Genomic DNA, 15,176 nt, shown 5'->3' on the forward strand with positions numbered 1-15,176 from the left:
TGAAAACAGTCAGTGAGAATTTTAAAAATGATATAGAGTGTTCTAAAAAAAAAAAGTTGTGTGTTATGCCTGAAAAAAGAACACTGTATAGTTGAAAATAATTTTAGTGTAGAACCACACAACTTTGGTCTGTATTTTTTTCCTATTTTCAATATCTCATAATAATAATAATAATAATAATAATAATAATAATAATAATAAGTTTATTAAAGCTAATACATTACAAATGTTTACTCAAGTCACACACTTAGATACTAATAATAATTAAACTAATTCAAAATATATCTCAATAAAATCAAATTTCTTTAAGTTGAGAAACAACACAAAATTCATCAAGGCTAAAGAATGCCTTTCTCGCCAGAAATAATTTCATTCTTTTTTTGAAAACCTCTTTCCTCAAGCTTTTTATAACAGGTGGAAGAGCGTTATAAAATTTAACAGCAAAATAGTCTGATCCTCTTGACTTATTTATACGCGTAAAGTTAGGACGAAAGAGATCACAAGATCTTGTCATGTACATATGATCGGCAGTGTTAAATTCTGAAATATGAGAATGAATATACATTAAACAATGAAGTATATAAACGGAAGGGACGGTAAGGATCCTTAAATCTTTAAATACATGTCGACATTCTTGTCTATATCCCAGACCAGCTATGACACGTATACATTTCCTTTGAAATGAAAAGATTCTTGCAGCATGAGGAGAATGACCCCACAGAAGAATACCATAAGAAATTAGGCTACCAACACAAGAATGATACACAGTCAACAATGTTTCAAGTGCAACAACACCATGCATTTGTCTGAGAACAAAGAGATTTTTGGCAATTCTGTCTAGAATATAGTCCACATGAAAATTCCAACACAAAGTTGTGTCTAACACAATACCTAGCAACTTAATACTCTTTTTTTTGCAATCTAATGTCCTAAGAGAGCAAATCAAATTTTGGCTTTTATCTTTATTAATCACTAATTTGTTACTTAATGACCATCTAGTAAAATATTCATTAGAAACATTATCATTATTACTTAGCTTTGCAATATCATCACTGGTATTAGTAATTGTAGTATCATCTGCAAAGAGAGTTATTTTGCCAGTTGGTGCAGCTTGTGGCAAGTCATTAATATATATAAGGAAAAGTATGGGACCCAGTACTGATCCTTGTGGAACACCTTTCTTAATATACGTTGTGTCTGATTTGTCACCATTAACATAAACAAACTGACATCTTCAACGGAGGTAGGATTCAAGGAAAGTTACGGAATTTTGATCAATAGAAAGCCATTTTAACTTTGTGCATAAAATGTCGTGATCGACACGATCAAAAGCTTTAGAAAGGTCATAACAAGTAACAGAAGCATATTCTTTGGATTCAAATATATCGAAGAATGCGCATTTTGTGACTCACCCTGCTCGGGGGCCGCAAATGGAATTTTTAAAAATGTGAATCCTTCTCGGGGATCCCAATTGTATTTTTTTAAAATGTAAAACATTCTCGGGGATCCCAAATGTCTTTTTTTAAATGTAAAACCTTATCAGGGCCCCAAATGTAATTTTTAAAAATATGGAACCTTCTCGGGGATCCCAAATGTTCTTTTTTAAAAATGTAAAACCTTCTCGGGGAGCCCAAATGTCTTTTTTTATAATTTGAAACCTTCTCGGGGGTCCCAAGTGTCTTTCTTAACAATGTAAAACCTTCTCGGGGGCGCCAAGTGTTTTTTTTTTTAATGTGAGTTCTTCTCGCAGATCTCAATTGTATTTTTTTTTTAACTGTAAAACCATCTCGGGGGTCACAAATGTATTTTTTTTTAAAGTAAAACCTTCTCGGGGGCGCCAAGTGTTTTTTTTTAATGTGAATCCTTCTCGGGGATAACGATTGTATTTTTTTTAATTTTATAACCTTCTCGGTGGTCCCAAATGTATTTTTTTTTTTTAAGTAAAACCTTCTCGGGGGCGACAAATGTAATTTTTAAAAATGTGAAACCTTCTCGGGGATTCTAATAGTCTTTTTAAAATCTGCAAAATATTCTCGGAAGTCCCAACAGCCTTTTTTAACAATGTAAAACCTTCTCGGGGGACCAAGTGTTTTTTTTTTAATGTGAATCCTTCTCGGGGATCCCAATTGTATTTTTTTACGTGTAAAACCTTCTCGGGGGTCCCAAATGTATTTTTTTTTTACTGTAAAACCTTCTCGGGGGCGCCAAATGTTTTTTTTTTAAGTAAAACCTTCTCGGGGGCCACAAATGTAATAATTTTTAAAAATGTGAAACCTTCTCGGGTGTCCGAATTGTCTTTTTTAACAATGTAAAACCTTCTCCGGGGTCCCAAATATCTTTTTTAAGAATGTGAAACCTTCTCGGGGGTCCCAAATGACTTTTTTAACAATATAAAACCTTCTCGGGGGCGCCAAGTGTTTTTTTTTATGTGAATCCTTCTCGGGGATCCCAATTGTACATTTTTCAAATGTAAAACCTCGGGGGCCACAAATGTAATTTTTAAAAATGGGAAACCTTCTCGGGCGTCCCAACAGTCTTTTTTAAAAATGTAAAACCTTCTCGGGGGGCCCAAGTATCTTTTTTAAGAATGTGAAACCTTCTCGGGAGTCCTAACAGTCTTTTTTAAAATGTAGAACCTTCTCGGGGGCGCCAAATATTTTTTTTAATGTGAAACCTCGGGTGTCCCAACTGTCTTTTTTAAGAATGTAAAATCTTCTTTTTCTGTCGAAGTAACTTTGTGCGATTTTTTTTAATGAAATCTGCATGACTAAGGTAAAATCTAAGCAGAATTCATAAACCACAAGTATATAAATACGTTATTTTATAAAATTTAAATAACATTTAGCATGCAAAATTTTGATTAGCACTATGTGTTCTATGATAATCGACACAGACGACACACAAATGGAAACGGACCTAATTTTTTATACTCTAATGGTGAGGAGGTGAATTAAAAAGAAGAAAAGTGGAAAATTATATGAAATGAACTAAGACACAATGTAGATGAACACGGTCATTTCAAGAAGGAAAACAAGACAGAACACATGAATAAAATGTAACATAAAGAGAAGTAGACGGTGAAACAAACAAACTTCCGCTGAAGATTAGTGTGAAGGCGATCACATAAAACACGAAAACAGCAGAAGCAGTACTGAAAGACTAAATGAGGAAAATGTATAGAACGAGAGTGGAGGAATTGTAAGAAAGATTTTTAATAAAAAAATAATATGATGTCCAATTTGTTTTCCATAAACTTTTGATTACTCTGTTATCATATCACTAACACTTACCTCTTTAATATTATATTTATTTTACTCTTCTGGAATTCGGTGTACTTTTGACGAATTAACAACAACGCAACAAAATATAATTGTAATGCTTTTTGATTTTTTTATGTCACAATTTTTGTCATTTCTAAGACGTTCACAATTAACAATTTTAAATTATTTTCAAGATAACTTTGTCAAAGCATTTATTAATATTTTCACCAAACCACCACGTGAAAATATTTCCATAAACTTTAGTTTTCCTTGGTTCGTTGAGCTTCTTACATAGATCACACAAAACTTCTTTATGCGACGTATCCACAACGTAGTCCTTTTTCCACTCAAAGTACTTCAAGTACTCCTCAGGACGTGCATCCAAGTACTTAATATAATCCGTCAAATTCTTCACCGACTCAAAATCCAAAACATTGATCACTGATTTCGGTGGCGCAAGTACATCATAGTTGGCACCACCAAACACAATCGGTACTATATTCCTCTTCAAAACGTTGTACATTTTCTCCGTGACGTAGTCTTCACAAACCGAGTTTTCGAACGACAAATAAAACTTGTATTCTTTTTCCATCATGTCGTAACATTCGCTTTTGTTTTCCACGGAACAAGTCAAGTTACCGCACGATCCGTAGACATCCACAGGTACCACTTTCCTAATCCGCTCGACAAGATTGTCTCTTTGGCTGCTGACTTGACAGTGAGACACAAACCAGGCGATTTTTTTCTTCCTGTTTCGAATTTCCGTGGCTGGTGGTACCTTATATCCGGTGTTCTGTTTTCGGTAGACGCCGTACCGACGTACCACATCTGAGTCGGACCGATATGTCATCGTCCAGTTATAAAAATCATTATTGTAGCGTATTAGTGGAGATGTTAGATCTGGAGATTCTAGAATAGCGAAAATGTACACCTGGTTAGGGTTGCGCTTTTGTGGTTTATCGTACCGGGAGGTGTTGTAGTCGAGTCCGTGGAAAATAAGTGCATCGAATTGGTCAACCGGAAGGTGGTTCCTGTCGTAGGTTGCGTTACAGTTGTGGTATTGACAGTGTGCGAAAATTTTTTGGCCGACACCTAAGTAGTGGTCCTGTTGTTTATACATGGGGGACCAGTACAGAATTGTTTTGATGGAACTGCTGGTTCGCCATATTTTTATCGTAGTGTTCAAAAAACTTGGAGGAATATTGTTATAACCTAAAATTAGGAACACACTTAGTGCAAATATTGCAAGATATTTAAAGTATTGGTGCATGTTGACATTAATACGCTACATTTCGAACTAACCGGACGTAAAGTTCCTGATTAGTAAAATATCTGCTATTTATACGTCAGACTTCAGAGATATAATAATGCATATCTACGACTGCAAACAGTGGTTTCATAAAGTTATAAATAGGTCGGTAAATCCAGTTTAAAATGATAAAAATGCATTTTTGACGAATTTTGATTTTAATTCAAGGGTAAATTTTTGAGTTGAAAATTTTTTCGTACTTTAGGATCATGAAACGTCAAGAAAAGATGACAGTTTAGATAACGTCATCATTTTTGGGAGGGGTTAAAAAATGCAAGATTTTTGTAATTTTTGGTATTGTGTCTCCTACCATCTCCGAAGTTACTTACATATGATTATATGGCATAAGAAAAAAATCTGCATTATTTTCAAGTTAGAAATGCACCTTGTCGACAACCTTAGAAAAATATGCATAAATTAACTGTTTACAAAGGCTAACCGTTTACTATTTCACAAGGTAACACTTCTATATTATTTTCAAGATAACATTGTCAAAGCATTTGTTAATATTTTCACCAAACCACCACGTGAAAATATTTCCATAAACTTTAGTTTTTCTTGGTTCGTTAAGCTTCTTACACAGATCACACAAAACTTCTTTGTGCGACGTATCCACAACGTAGTTCTTCTTCCACTCAAAGTACTTCAAGTACTCATCAGGACGTGCATCCAAGTACTTAATATAATCCGTCAAATTCTTCACCGACTCAAAATCCAAAACATTGATCACTGACTTCGGTGGCGCAAGAACATCATAGTTAGCACCACCAAACACAATCGGTACTACATTCCTCTTCAAAACGTTGTACATTTTCTCGGTGACGTAGTCTTCACAAACCGAGTTTTCAAACGACAAATAAAACTTGTACTCTTTTTCCATCATGTCGTAACATTCGTTTTTGTTTTTCACGGGACATTTCAATTTACCGCACGATCCGTAGACATCCACAGGTACCACTTTCTTAATCTGGTCGACAAGTTTCTCTCTTTGGCTGCGAGCGTGACACCGAGACACGAACCAAGCGATTTTTTTCTTTCTGTTTCTAATTTCCGTAGCTGATGGTACCGTGTATCCAGTGTTCTGTTTGCGGTACAGGCCGTACCGACGTATTATATCTGAGTCCGATCGATAGGTTATCGTCCAGTTATAAAAACCGTTGTAGTCGCGTATTACCACCGGTGTTTGGTCTGGAGATTCAAGATTGGCAAAAATGTACACCTGGTTAGGGGTGCGTTTTTCGGGTTTGCCGTACCGGGCTGTGGTGTAGTCTGGTGCGTGGAAAATAAGTGCGTCGTATTGGTCTACTGGAAGGGAGTTCCTGTCGTAGGTTGCGTTGCAGTTTTTGTATTGGCAGTGTGCGAAAATTTCTTGACCGGTACCTAAGTAGTAGTCCTTTTGTCGAAACATGGGGGACCAATAGAGAATTGTTTTTATAGAATTGTTAGGTCGCCATATTCTTGTCGTACTGTTGACAAAAATTGAAGAAATACTTTTGTACTCTAAAATTAGTAAGACACTTATTGCAAATATTGCTAAATATTTAAAGTGTTGATACATGTTGTCAATACTACCGTGAATTTAGGACTAATCGTCGTCAGCTACCTGATTAGTAAAATATGTGTTTTTACGTTAGAGATAAGATAAATAATACAAATAACTGGGAACAATGCTTCAATCAAGTAATCACGGTTTACCACGCTGTGACAAGTACTGTCATTTTGCTTTTTTTTTTTGTATAGTTGGTAAATTCATTTCAAACTGTCTGTTCAATCTCTGGAAGTACCTACTTCTGTTCTTTAGACAATATCTTAAAAATTGTGTAACACAAAAAACAGGACTTACGAGGACTATGATAGTCGAGGAAGAGAAAAAAGTATACACACTATACAGGGTGAGTGACTAAGAGCGCGGCCCTAATTTTAAAATACAGGATGTTTATAGAAAATTCTAAAACTATTGAATATTCAAATAGAAAATGTTTTATTACTATATTATTTTACTGTATTTTTTGTTCTCATTCTTCTAATATATCGATGTGTCTCAAAAAAGTAAAAAATCGCAGCAACAAAAAACAGAATCAGTTGCAGAAAAAACTAAAATGTCAATGTTTCGAAATTGTAATAATCAAAATTTTTTTATAAACACTCTGTAGATGACAATGTCTCCAGAAAATATTGTAACACAGATTTTAAAAATAACTCCGCGATATTTTTTTGTAAACCTTTCCATTGCTAAAAAAATCAAAAAAATTGGAATAACGTGACAACGTCGCATCAGAAATTCAAAAATAGACTGTGACTGTAAAGTCTAGGAAAAGGTCGATCAAAATATCTAAAAATATATAGAATGTTCCTTTAAAAAAAATTAGTTTACATATTTTAATTCGACTCTCCTTAGGGTTTACAACTACAATTTACTTTTGAAATTACGACCCGACGTTGCCACGTTTTTCCAATTTTCTTGAATTTTTTTGGCAATGTAAGGGTTCACCAAAAAAACGTTTTTTCATTTAAACACCCTATAAAATTAGAACACTCTGTATAGATAAAAACTATATTAGAATATAGTCCTGAAGCAACCGTACAACTTTGGTCTTGGACCTTTTTGTATTTCTAATAATAATTGATGAGATATCGAGGAATGTGCGTTTAGTGACTCACCCTGTATATATAAATCATGTGTGAAACAAACCAACTCAGAGAAGTACTTTTTTTTAAGTAAATACGATTTCCATACAATCATTCCTCCCCTATTTTACCCCCTGAGGGTTAAATGTTCATTTCTAACCATAAGCCATGTTTATCGTTTCGAAAATTACGCCACTCGCAAATATTCATCCCCTATTTGCCGCCTTCAGGGGTGGAATTTCCGAAAACGTTGAAACAAATAAGTGTTTAATTTACAACCAGGAGCCTAAATATTAAATTTCAAGCTTTCACTTTGAAAATGAAAAATGGGCGATGATGAATCAATCAGTGCGTCAGAATTTATCTTTTTATAAATACAGTATAACCTCTATAATCCGAACACACGATTATCCGAACATCCAGTAATCCGAACAGAGGTTAGTTGAAGTCGATATCTCTTTAATCTGAACAAAAACGCTGCAAACCGAACTGAACTCGAAAACATGCACCTACTTGCAAAAATGACGCAAGATCTTCTTTCTATAGGTAATTTTTTGAAATTTTTAAAAATTGTGATATTTCATTGCACTGAATTAATTATCTAGTTCTGGAAAAAAGGTTAAAGTTATCGAAGAAATGAGGCTGCAAGTCACTTCTGCCCTCGAAATCTACAAGAAAAAGTATTTAGTTAAATTTCGAAAATCGTCGAAAATGCGTCGAAATTTGCTAGTACTTGTCAAATAAATAAATATACAAGCCCCTCCCACCCACCCCTTGTTTTCTTTGAAGAGTGGGTCATTTGCCAAAATCAGTCTTATTTTAACAAAAAATAGCCCCGCCCACCCACCCTTGTTTTCTTAGAGGATGTCATTTGCAAAAATCAATCTCATACTTGCGAAGAAAAGACTGATTTTAGCAGATGACATATTCTTTATTTTCTTAGTCATTGGCCAAAATGAGTCTTATTTTGGCAAATACTAGCTCCACCCCTTTGTTTTCTTAAGGGTGTAGATCATTTGCCAAAATCAGTCTTATCGTAGTGCGTACTACTAGATTCTTCAGTTTTTCGATTTTTCAACTTTCGAATTCTTGAATTTCTCGCTTTTTCAATTTTCAATTTTTTGATCTGTCTTTCGATTTTTGATTTCTCTGGACAACTGAAAAAAACTTTCGTTTTTTTAATTTTACAATTTTGGCATTTTCCGAATTCTCAATTATTTGATTTGTAAAAATATCGAGAAAATAGATGTTTTTTTTTTTTAATTTTCGAGTTTTGATTTTTTGTCACCGAGTTTTTGGAAGGAAGTAAAAAGCAATTTTCATTAGCGATTTGCCATGTTTACCGAAACTTTAAAACATCTGAAAATTTTGTTCCTAATTTTCAATTTTTCAAGATTTCGGTTCGAATAAATTTGTTCTTTTAGTTAAAAAATCGAAAAATCACAAATCGCGAAAAGGAAAAATTTTAACTTCAGAACTTGAAAAATTAAAAATCAAAAGATACAAAAATTGTGAAGTTAAAACTTGAAAAATCAAAAGATTAGAATTAAAAACTGCAATTTTTCGATATTTCAGTTTTTGATTTTCCGATTATACAGTTGCACAATTTTCCGATTTCTCATTTATCCGATTTTTCAATTTGTCATTTTTTGATTTTTAATTTTTCTTATTTTTAGCAAGTGCTGACCCCACCCACCCATGTTTAATTTTCTTAGAACAATAAGTCATCTGCCAAAATCAGTCTCATCTTGACAAGTACTAGCCCCGCCCACCCACCCTTATTTTCCTAAAGAATATGTCATTTGCAAAAATCAGCCTCATGCTTGCCAAGATAAGATTGATTTTGGCAGATGACCTACTCTTCTAAGAAAACAAGGGGTGGGTGGGTGGGGCTAGTACCTTTTCTTAGAAGAGTAGGTCATTTGTCAAAATGAGTCTTATTTTGGCAAATACTAGCCTGGCCCACCCGCCTCTTATTTTCTTAGAGGATAGGCTATTTGGCAAGTACTACCATTGTGTAAAATTTCATTTTTGAAAAAGTTGTCTAAATATTCTGAAAAAATTCAGAGATATATCCCGACGTGCTGATTCCAAAAATATAGCATGTTTATGGTAACGGAGCAATATTTTCGGAAACTTCGGTGCGAAATTCAGTTTTTTTTTAATTTTTAAAAATTGCGACATTTCAGTTGACGATTCTGGAAAAACGGTTTAAGTTATCGAAGAAATAAAGCCAGAAGTGACTTCTGCGACCCAAAATCTACATGGAAGTATTTAGTTAAATTTCGAAAATCGTCGAGAATGGGCCGAAATTTGCATGAGGGAGGTAATACGAATACATAATGAGAAATTTCATTTTTGAAAAAGTCATCTAAGAATTCTGATTGAGTTCAGAGACGTGTTGATTCCAAAAATATAGCATGGTTATGGTCACGAAGTAATATTTTTTTCGAATGTATCTTTTCGAAATTTCGAAGTTGTTATTCAATTCCCTTTCAGCTTTTTGGGAAATTCGCTGATCCGAACAAATCGCTATTCCGAACACACCTTTCCCCAATTAATTCGGATTATCGAGGCTATACTGTATATAAACCTGACTACCGCCGAAAGCAGTGGTTGGGAAAACTGTCAAACTAAAACAGCTACAAATGTCTCCAAGTTAATTACCCTGAAATGGTAATTATTCTCCGTCGGCGGGTTTACAGCACAATCTTGAAGATGTAAGCTTTGGGTTAAAATATTTCCGCCATTATTGCCCAGCTTTAGAAAATCTATTGTTGAATAAATCATTTTTATTGTGCTAAATACGTCAAATGAGCACGTTGCCTTTGTCAGGGGTCGTTAATGTCATCGTAAATTTTAATCCAGAGTCTGCAACATGATGGGACATTCCCCGCCTCGTAACAGCTTTGTTTTTATTACAAGTGGGACTAAATAAAAGCACTTTTACATAAAATCCCCAATTAATTAGAGCCCTCCTAATCCCCACCCCTGTTTAAAACAATAGTTCCGACAGAATTTTTTTCGACACCAATATTTTAATATCCCGATTAAACCCAGTTCTTTTATCGAACGAGTCCGTTTTTAACGATTTTTTTTAATTTGTCGCTCCTTACACCCACCGGTTTACTTGTATCCGATCCTGCAGGAGATGTTGGCTTTTAGGCTTTGGTCTGCGGTTTACTTTGCGTACGCTTTGAGGTCTGTGGCGGCCGTTGCCGCTGCCCCACACTGTTTGTACTGCAATATTATCATGCTTTCATGCTTGAATAAACATCAAACATGTAAAGATAAGTTCATACGTTTGCTCAGCCCGAACGTATGGAATTACTTTGCGAATCTTTCCATCATGTGCAATTAATGCTCCGGACACTTTAAAGCGACACTCTGTATACGCACGTGTCGAAAAAGTACTTTCCGTGTTGCGGTGATTGATGAAGACTTTTAGTACATCGTCATCAATCACGTAGCGTAGGTGAGGGCCCGAAATCTGGTTAACTTGCTTAGTTCGATGGCTAAATCCTGTGTATGTACATAGGATCGGGGGCGTGAAAGTTTCAATTTTTACGGGGAGGTATCATATTTCAGATGGGGGAGGGGTGGGGTTGAGACGGTGGGGGTGAAGTTTCTGGAAGATGATGTAGTGGAGGAAATTCAGTGCGGCGATTTAGCAGGGTAAAACAGTTTGATGGTGTAGTTAAGCAACGTTGTTTGAGTGTAATATAAATACAAAATTTACGGACACATAGACGGATAGACAGACAGATAGACGGAAACAGCAGAGCTCTAGGGGTCATGGATTGAAAATCGGTCTAAAGTGTATTATATTGTGCCTTGTTTTCTAAAAATGTCTAGTCATCTTTGTACAACTTAAAACATGTTTAAAATGGTAAATTTGTATACGGAAATATTGATTTTGAAATTACGCTCCGCCCCCCTCTCTGACAACGAATGAAAAATTCATCACGATAGAAATCGAGGCGGATGGGTGGTGCTTCTCTTTTGGTTTTCTTTTTTAACTAATACAATTAGGTTTTTTTTTTTGGATAGCACGATTACTTAAGAACATATTTCACATGGTAATTTCTCGTAGAAAGATAAGGATTTTAAAATTAAGCTCCACCCCTCGGCTTACGACGAATAAAAAAAAATAATCAGGATTGAAACAGGGCGGGTGGGCGGGGTTTATATTTTGCCTTTCTTTCCTTAATGTATAAGTCAAAAAATCTAAAAATGTCCAAGTTAAAGCCCCCAAAAAAAAACATGAAAAAAAATCCAAGAAAATCCGGAAACATCCAAAAAACCCAAAAAAAATCAAAAAATCCAGAAAGTCTAAGAAAATCCAAGAGGATCGAAAAGGATAAAAAAATCCATACAATTTATGAAAGTCAGAAAGTAAAAAAGTAAAAATAACAATTAGTCAAAAAGTCGGAAAAATTGAATCAAGACAAAAATTTCAAAAAATTGGAAAATATTCAAAAGAACCTAGGAAATTCCAAAAGTGCAAAGATGCAAAAAAGCCAAAAAATTCTAAAAATGTCCAGGTTAAAGCCCAAAAAATTCCAAAAAAAACAAAAGCATGCAAAAAATTCAAGAAAATCTAGGAACATCCAAAAAACAAACAAATCCAAAAAAAAAACAAACTTATCCAGAAAAACCCAAAAAATCTAAAAAAAAAGTAATACAATACAAAAAATTATAACGAATCAAAAAAAGGCAAAAAAACAAAAAAATAAATAGAAAATCAGAAACTCTCAAAAAATCCAAAAAAGCAAAAACTTAAAAAATAAAAAATTCATAAACAAAATAAAAAAAGTTAAAAACCGAGAAAATCCCAAAAAATTCTCAAGATCCAAAAAAGCCAAACAAATAAAAAATCAACAAAGTCCAATATAAACTCCAAAAAATTTCCAAAAAATTACAGAAAACCCAAAAAAAAGTAAATAATCTAAGAAAATCCAAAAAAGTCCAAATTAATGAAAAATCCGAACATTGAAAAAATTCGAAAAACCCACGAAATGCAACAAGCTCAAAATATTCAGTATCCAAAAACTGGAAATGTCCAAAAAATTATCAGAAAATAAAAAAGCACAACATGAGAATTAATCAAAAAGTCGAAAAAATTGAATGAATCCAGAAAAATCTAGAAAATTACAAAAGATTCCAAAGATCCCAAAAAGCGAAAAAAATTCATTAAAAAATCCAAAATAAAGTCCAAATAATCGAAAAAAATCCGTACAACCCAAAAAAATGCAAAATGTTCACAAATCTCAAGAAATTCGGGGAAAAGAAGTGAAGAAATCCATTAATTAAAAAAATCGAAAACATCCAAAATCTTCAAAAACAATCTAACAAATCCATGAACCACAAGTAATTAAAAAAATCGAGGATTCCAGTGATTCCAGAAATTTAAATCTAAATCTAAAGTATGCAAAAATCCAAAAGAACAAAAAAAAATAAAAAAAACGAAGAAGCCAATCAATCCAAAAAATATAAATATACAAAATCCAAAAAAAAAACAAAAAAATTGAGAAACCCAAGAAACTCAAAATAGCCAATAATCCAAAAAATCGGAAATATCCAGAAAATTCAAAAACATCCAAAACATCAATGAATTTTTAAAATTCAAAGAATCCAAAAACTCAAGAAACTCAAAAACGCAGGAAATTCAATAAGCCCAAAAATTATTATTATTGTTATTATTATTATTTAATTATTCATTTAAATAAAATACAAAAAAATATATAGTATGCAAAAAATACAAAAATAGGAAAATAAAAACAAAAAATAACTACTATCCAAAAAATCGAAGTATTTGAATAAATCTAAAAAACCCAAGAAAATCCTATAAATCCAAAGATACCCAAACAAAATCCAAAAAAGTCCAAAAAAATTCAAAATAATCTAAAAATGTCCAAGTTAAAGCCCCAAAAAAAATAAAAAAACATGCAAAAAAATTCTAGAAAATACGGAAAAATCCAAAAAATTCAAAAAATCCAGAAAATCTAAGAAAATCCAAGAGGATCGAAAAGGATAAAAAAATCCATAAAATATAAGTAAAAAAGCAAAAATAACAATTATTCAAAAAACCGGAAAAATTGAATAAAGACAAAAATTTCAAAAAATTGAAAAATATTCAAAAGAACATAGGAAATTCCAAAGATGCAAAGATCCAAAAAAGTAAAAAAAACCTAAAAATGTTCAAGTTAAGTCCAAAAAAAAACAAAAACATGTAAAAAAATCCAAGAAAATACGAGAAAATCCAAAAAAGCCAAAAATAATTCAAAACATCCAGAAAATCTAACAAAATCCAGAAGGATCGCAACAGATAAAAAATCCATAAAATAAAAGTCAGAAAACAAAAAAGTTAAAATAATAATTATTCAAAAAGTCGGAAAAATTGAATGAAGACAAAAATTTCAAAAAATTAAAAAATATTCAAAAGAACCTAGGAAATCCCAAAGATACAAAGATCCAAAAAAGTAAAAAAAATCTAAAAATCTTCAAGTTAAAGCCCAAAAAAATCCAAAAAAAAACAAAACCATGTAAAAAAATCCAAGAAAATACGAAAAAATCCAAAAAACCCAAAAATAATTCAAAATACCCAGAAAATCTAACAAAATCCAAGAGGATCGAAACAGATAAAAAAATCCATAAAATATAAGTCGGAAAGTAAAAAAGTAAAAGTAACAATTATTCAAAAAGTCGGAAAAATTGAATAAAGACGCAAATTTCAAAAAATTGAAAAATATTCAAAGGAGCCTAGGAAATTCCAAACATGCAAAAATCTAAAAAAGCCAAAAAAAATGTAAAAATGTCCAGGTTAAAGCCCAAAAATTTCCAAAAAAAAAAACAAAAACATTCAAAAAAGTTGAAGAAAATCCGAAAAAATCCAAAAAAATCCAAAAAACCCAGAAAATCTAAGTAAATCTAAGAAAATCTAGGAACATCCAAAAAACCAAACAAATCCAAAAACCAAATATATTCAGAAAAACCCAAAAAATCTAAAAAAAAAGTAAAAAAACAAACAAAAAATCGAAAAAGTAAAAACATACAAAAAATTACTACAAACCAAAAACAAAATGCAAAAAATCCAAAAAAAACAAATAGAAACTCAAAAAAAGCAAAAACTTCAAAAAAATTAAAAATGTAAAAAACACAGAAAATCCAAAACAAGTAAATAATCTAAGAAAATCCAAAAAACCCAAAAAAAAAAATAAAAATAAACAAAAACCCAAAAATCCAAAAAAGTCCAAGTTAATGACAAATCCGAACATTCAAAATTCGAAAAACCCACGAAATGCAAGAAACGCAAATTCAAAATATCCAATAATCCAAAAACTGGAAATATCCAAAAAATTATCAGAAAATAAAAGAGCACAAAACAAGAATTGTTCAAAAAGTCGAAAAAATTGAATAAATCCAGATTCCAAAAAGTTGAAAAATATCCAGAAAATTCTAGAAAATTCCAAAAAGCGAAACAAATTCATTAGAAAAACCCAAAATAAAGTCCAAAATAAATAAAAAAATCAAAAATAAATCCAAATAATCGAAAAAATTCATAAAATGCAAAAAATCCAACATATTCACAAATCTTAAGAAATGCGGAAAAAAGAACTCAAGAAATCCAATAATTCAAAAAATCTAAAACGTCCAAAATATTCAAAAAAAAAAACAAATCCACGAAACAAAGTAAAGTATGCTAAAAATCCAAAAGAACAAAAAAAAATTATAAAACAAAGAAGTCAATCAAACCAAAAAATAAAAATATACAACATCCAAAAAAACCAAGAAATGTAAGAAACCCAAGAAACTCAAAATAGCAAATAATCCAAAATATCGGAAAGATCCAGAAAATTCTAAAACATCCAAAACATCGATGGATTTTTAAAATTCAAAAAATCCAAAAAATCAAGAAACTCTAAAACTCAGGAAATTCAATAAGTCCAAAAATTATTATCGTTATTATTTAGTTATTC

At 32.2% G+C, this 15,176-nt stretch overlaps 2 protein-coding genes across 2 annotated transcripts in view; both read right to left on the bottom strand.

Moving 5' to 3' along the window:
- The window catches only part of LOC135124812 (uncharacterized), a 177,505-nt gene that overhangs the window by 52,168 nt on the left and 110,161 nt on the right, over nucleotides 1-15,176 (bottom strand). The window lies entirely within an intron of this gene.
- LOC135125188 (alpha-(1,3)-fucosyltransferase C-like) lies at nucleotides 4,542-6,143 on the bottom strand. The gene has a single exon (XM_064050576.1). It carries the CDS (start codon nucleotides 6,125-6,127, stop codon nucleotides 5,036-5,038), a length of 1,092 nt encoding a protein of 363 aa, XP_063906646.1. The 5' UTR covers nucleotides 6,128-6,143; the 3' UTR covers nucleotides 4,542-5,035.

This window comes from Zophobas morio, unplaced genomic scaffold, assembly GCF_036711695.1.
Source record: "Zophobas morio isolate AGI-343-1 ecotype UQ-CSIRO unplaced genomic scaffold, CSIRO_AGI_Zmor_V1 ptg000008l, whole genome shotgun sequence".
NCBI classification, from domain to species: domain Eukaryota; kingdom Metazoa; phylum Arthropoda; class Insecta; order Coleoptera; family Tenebrionidae; genus Zophobas; species Zophobas morio.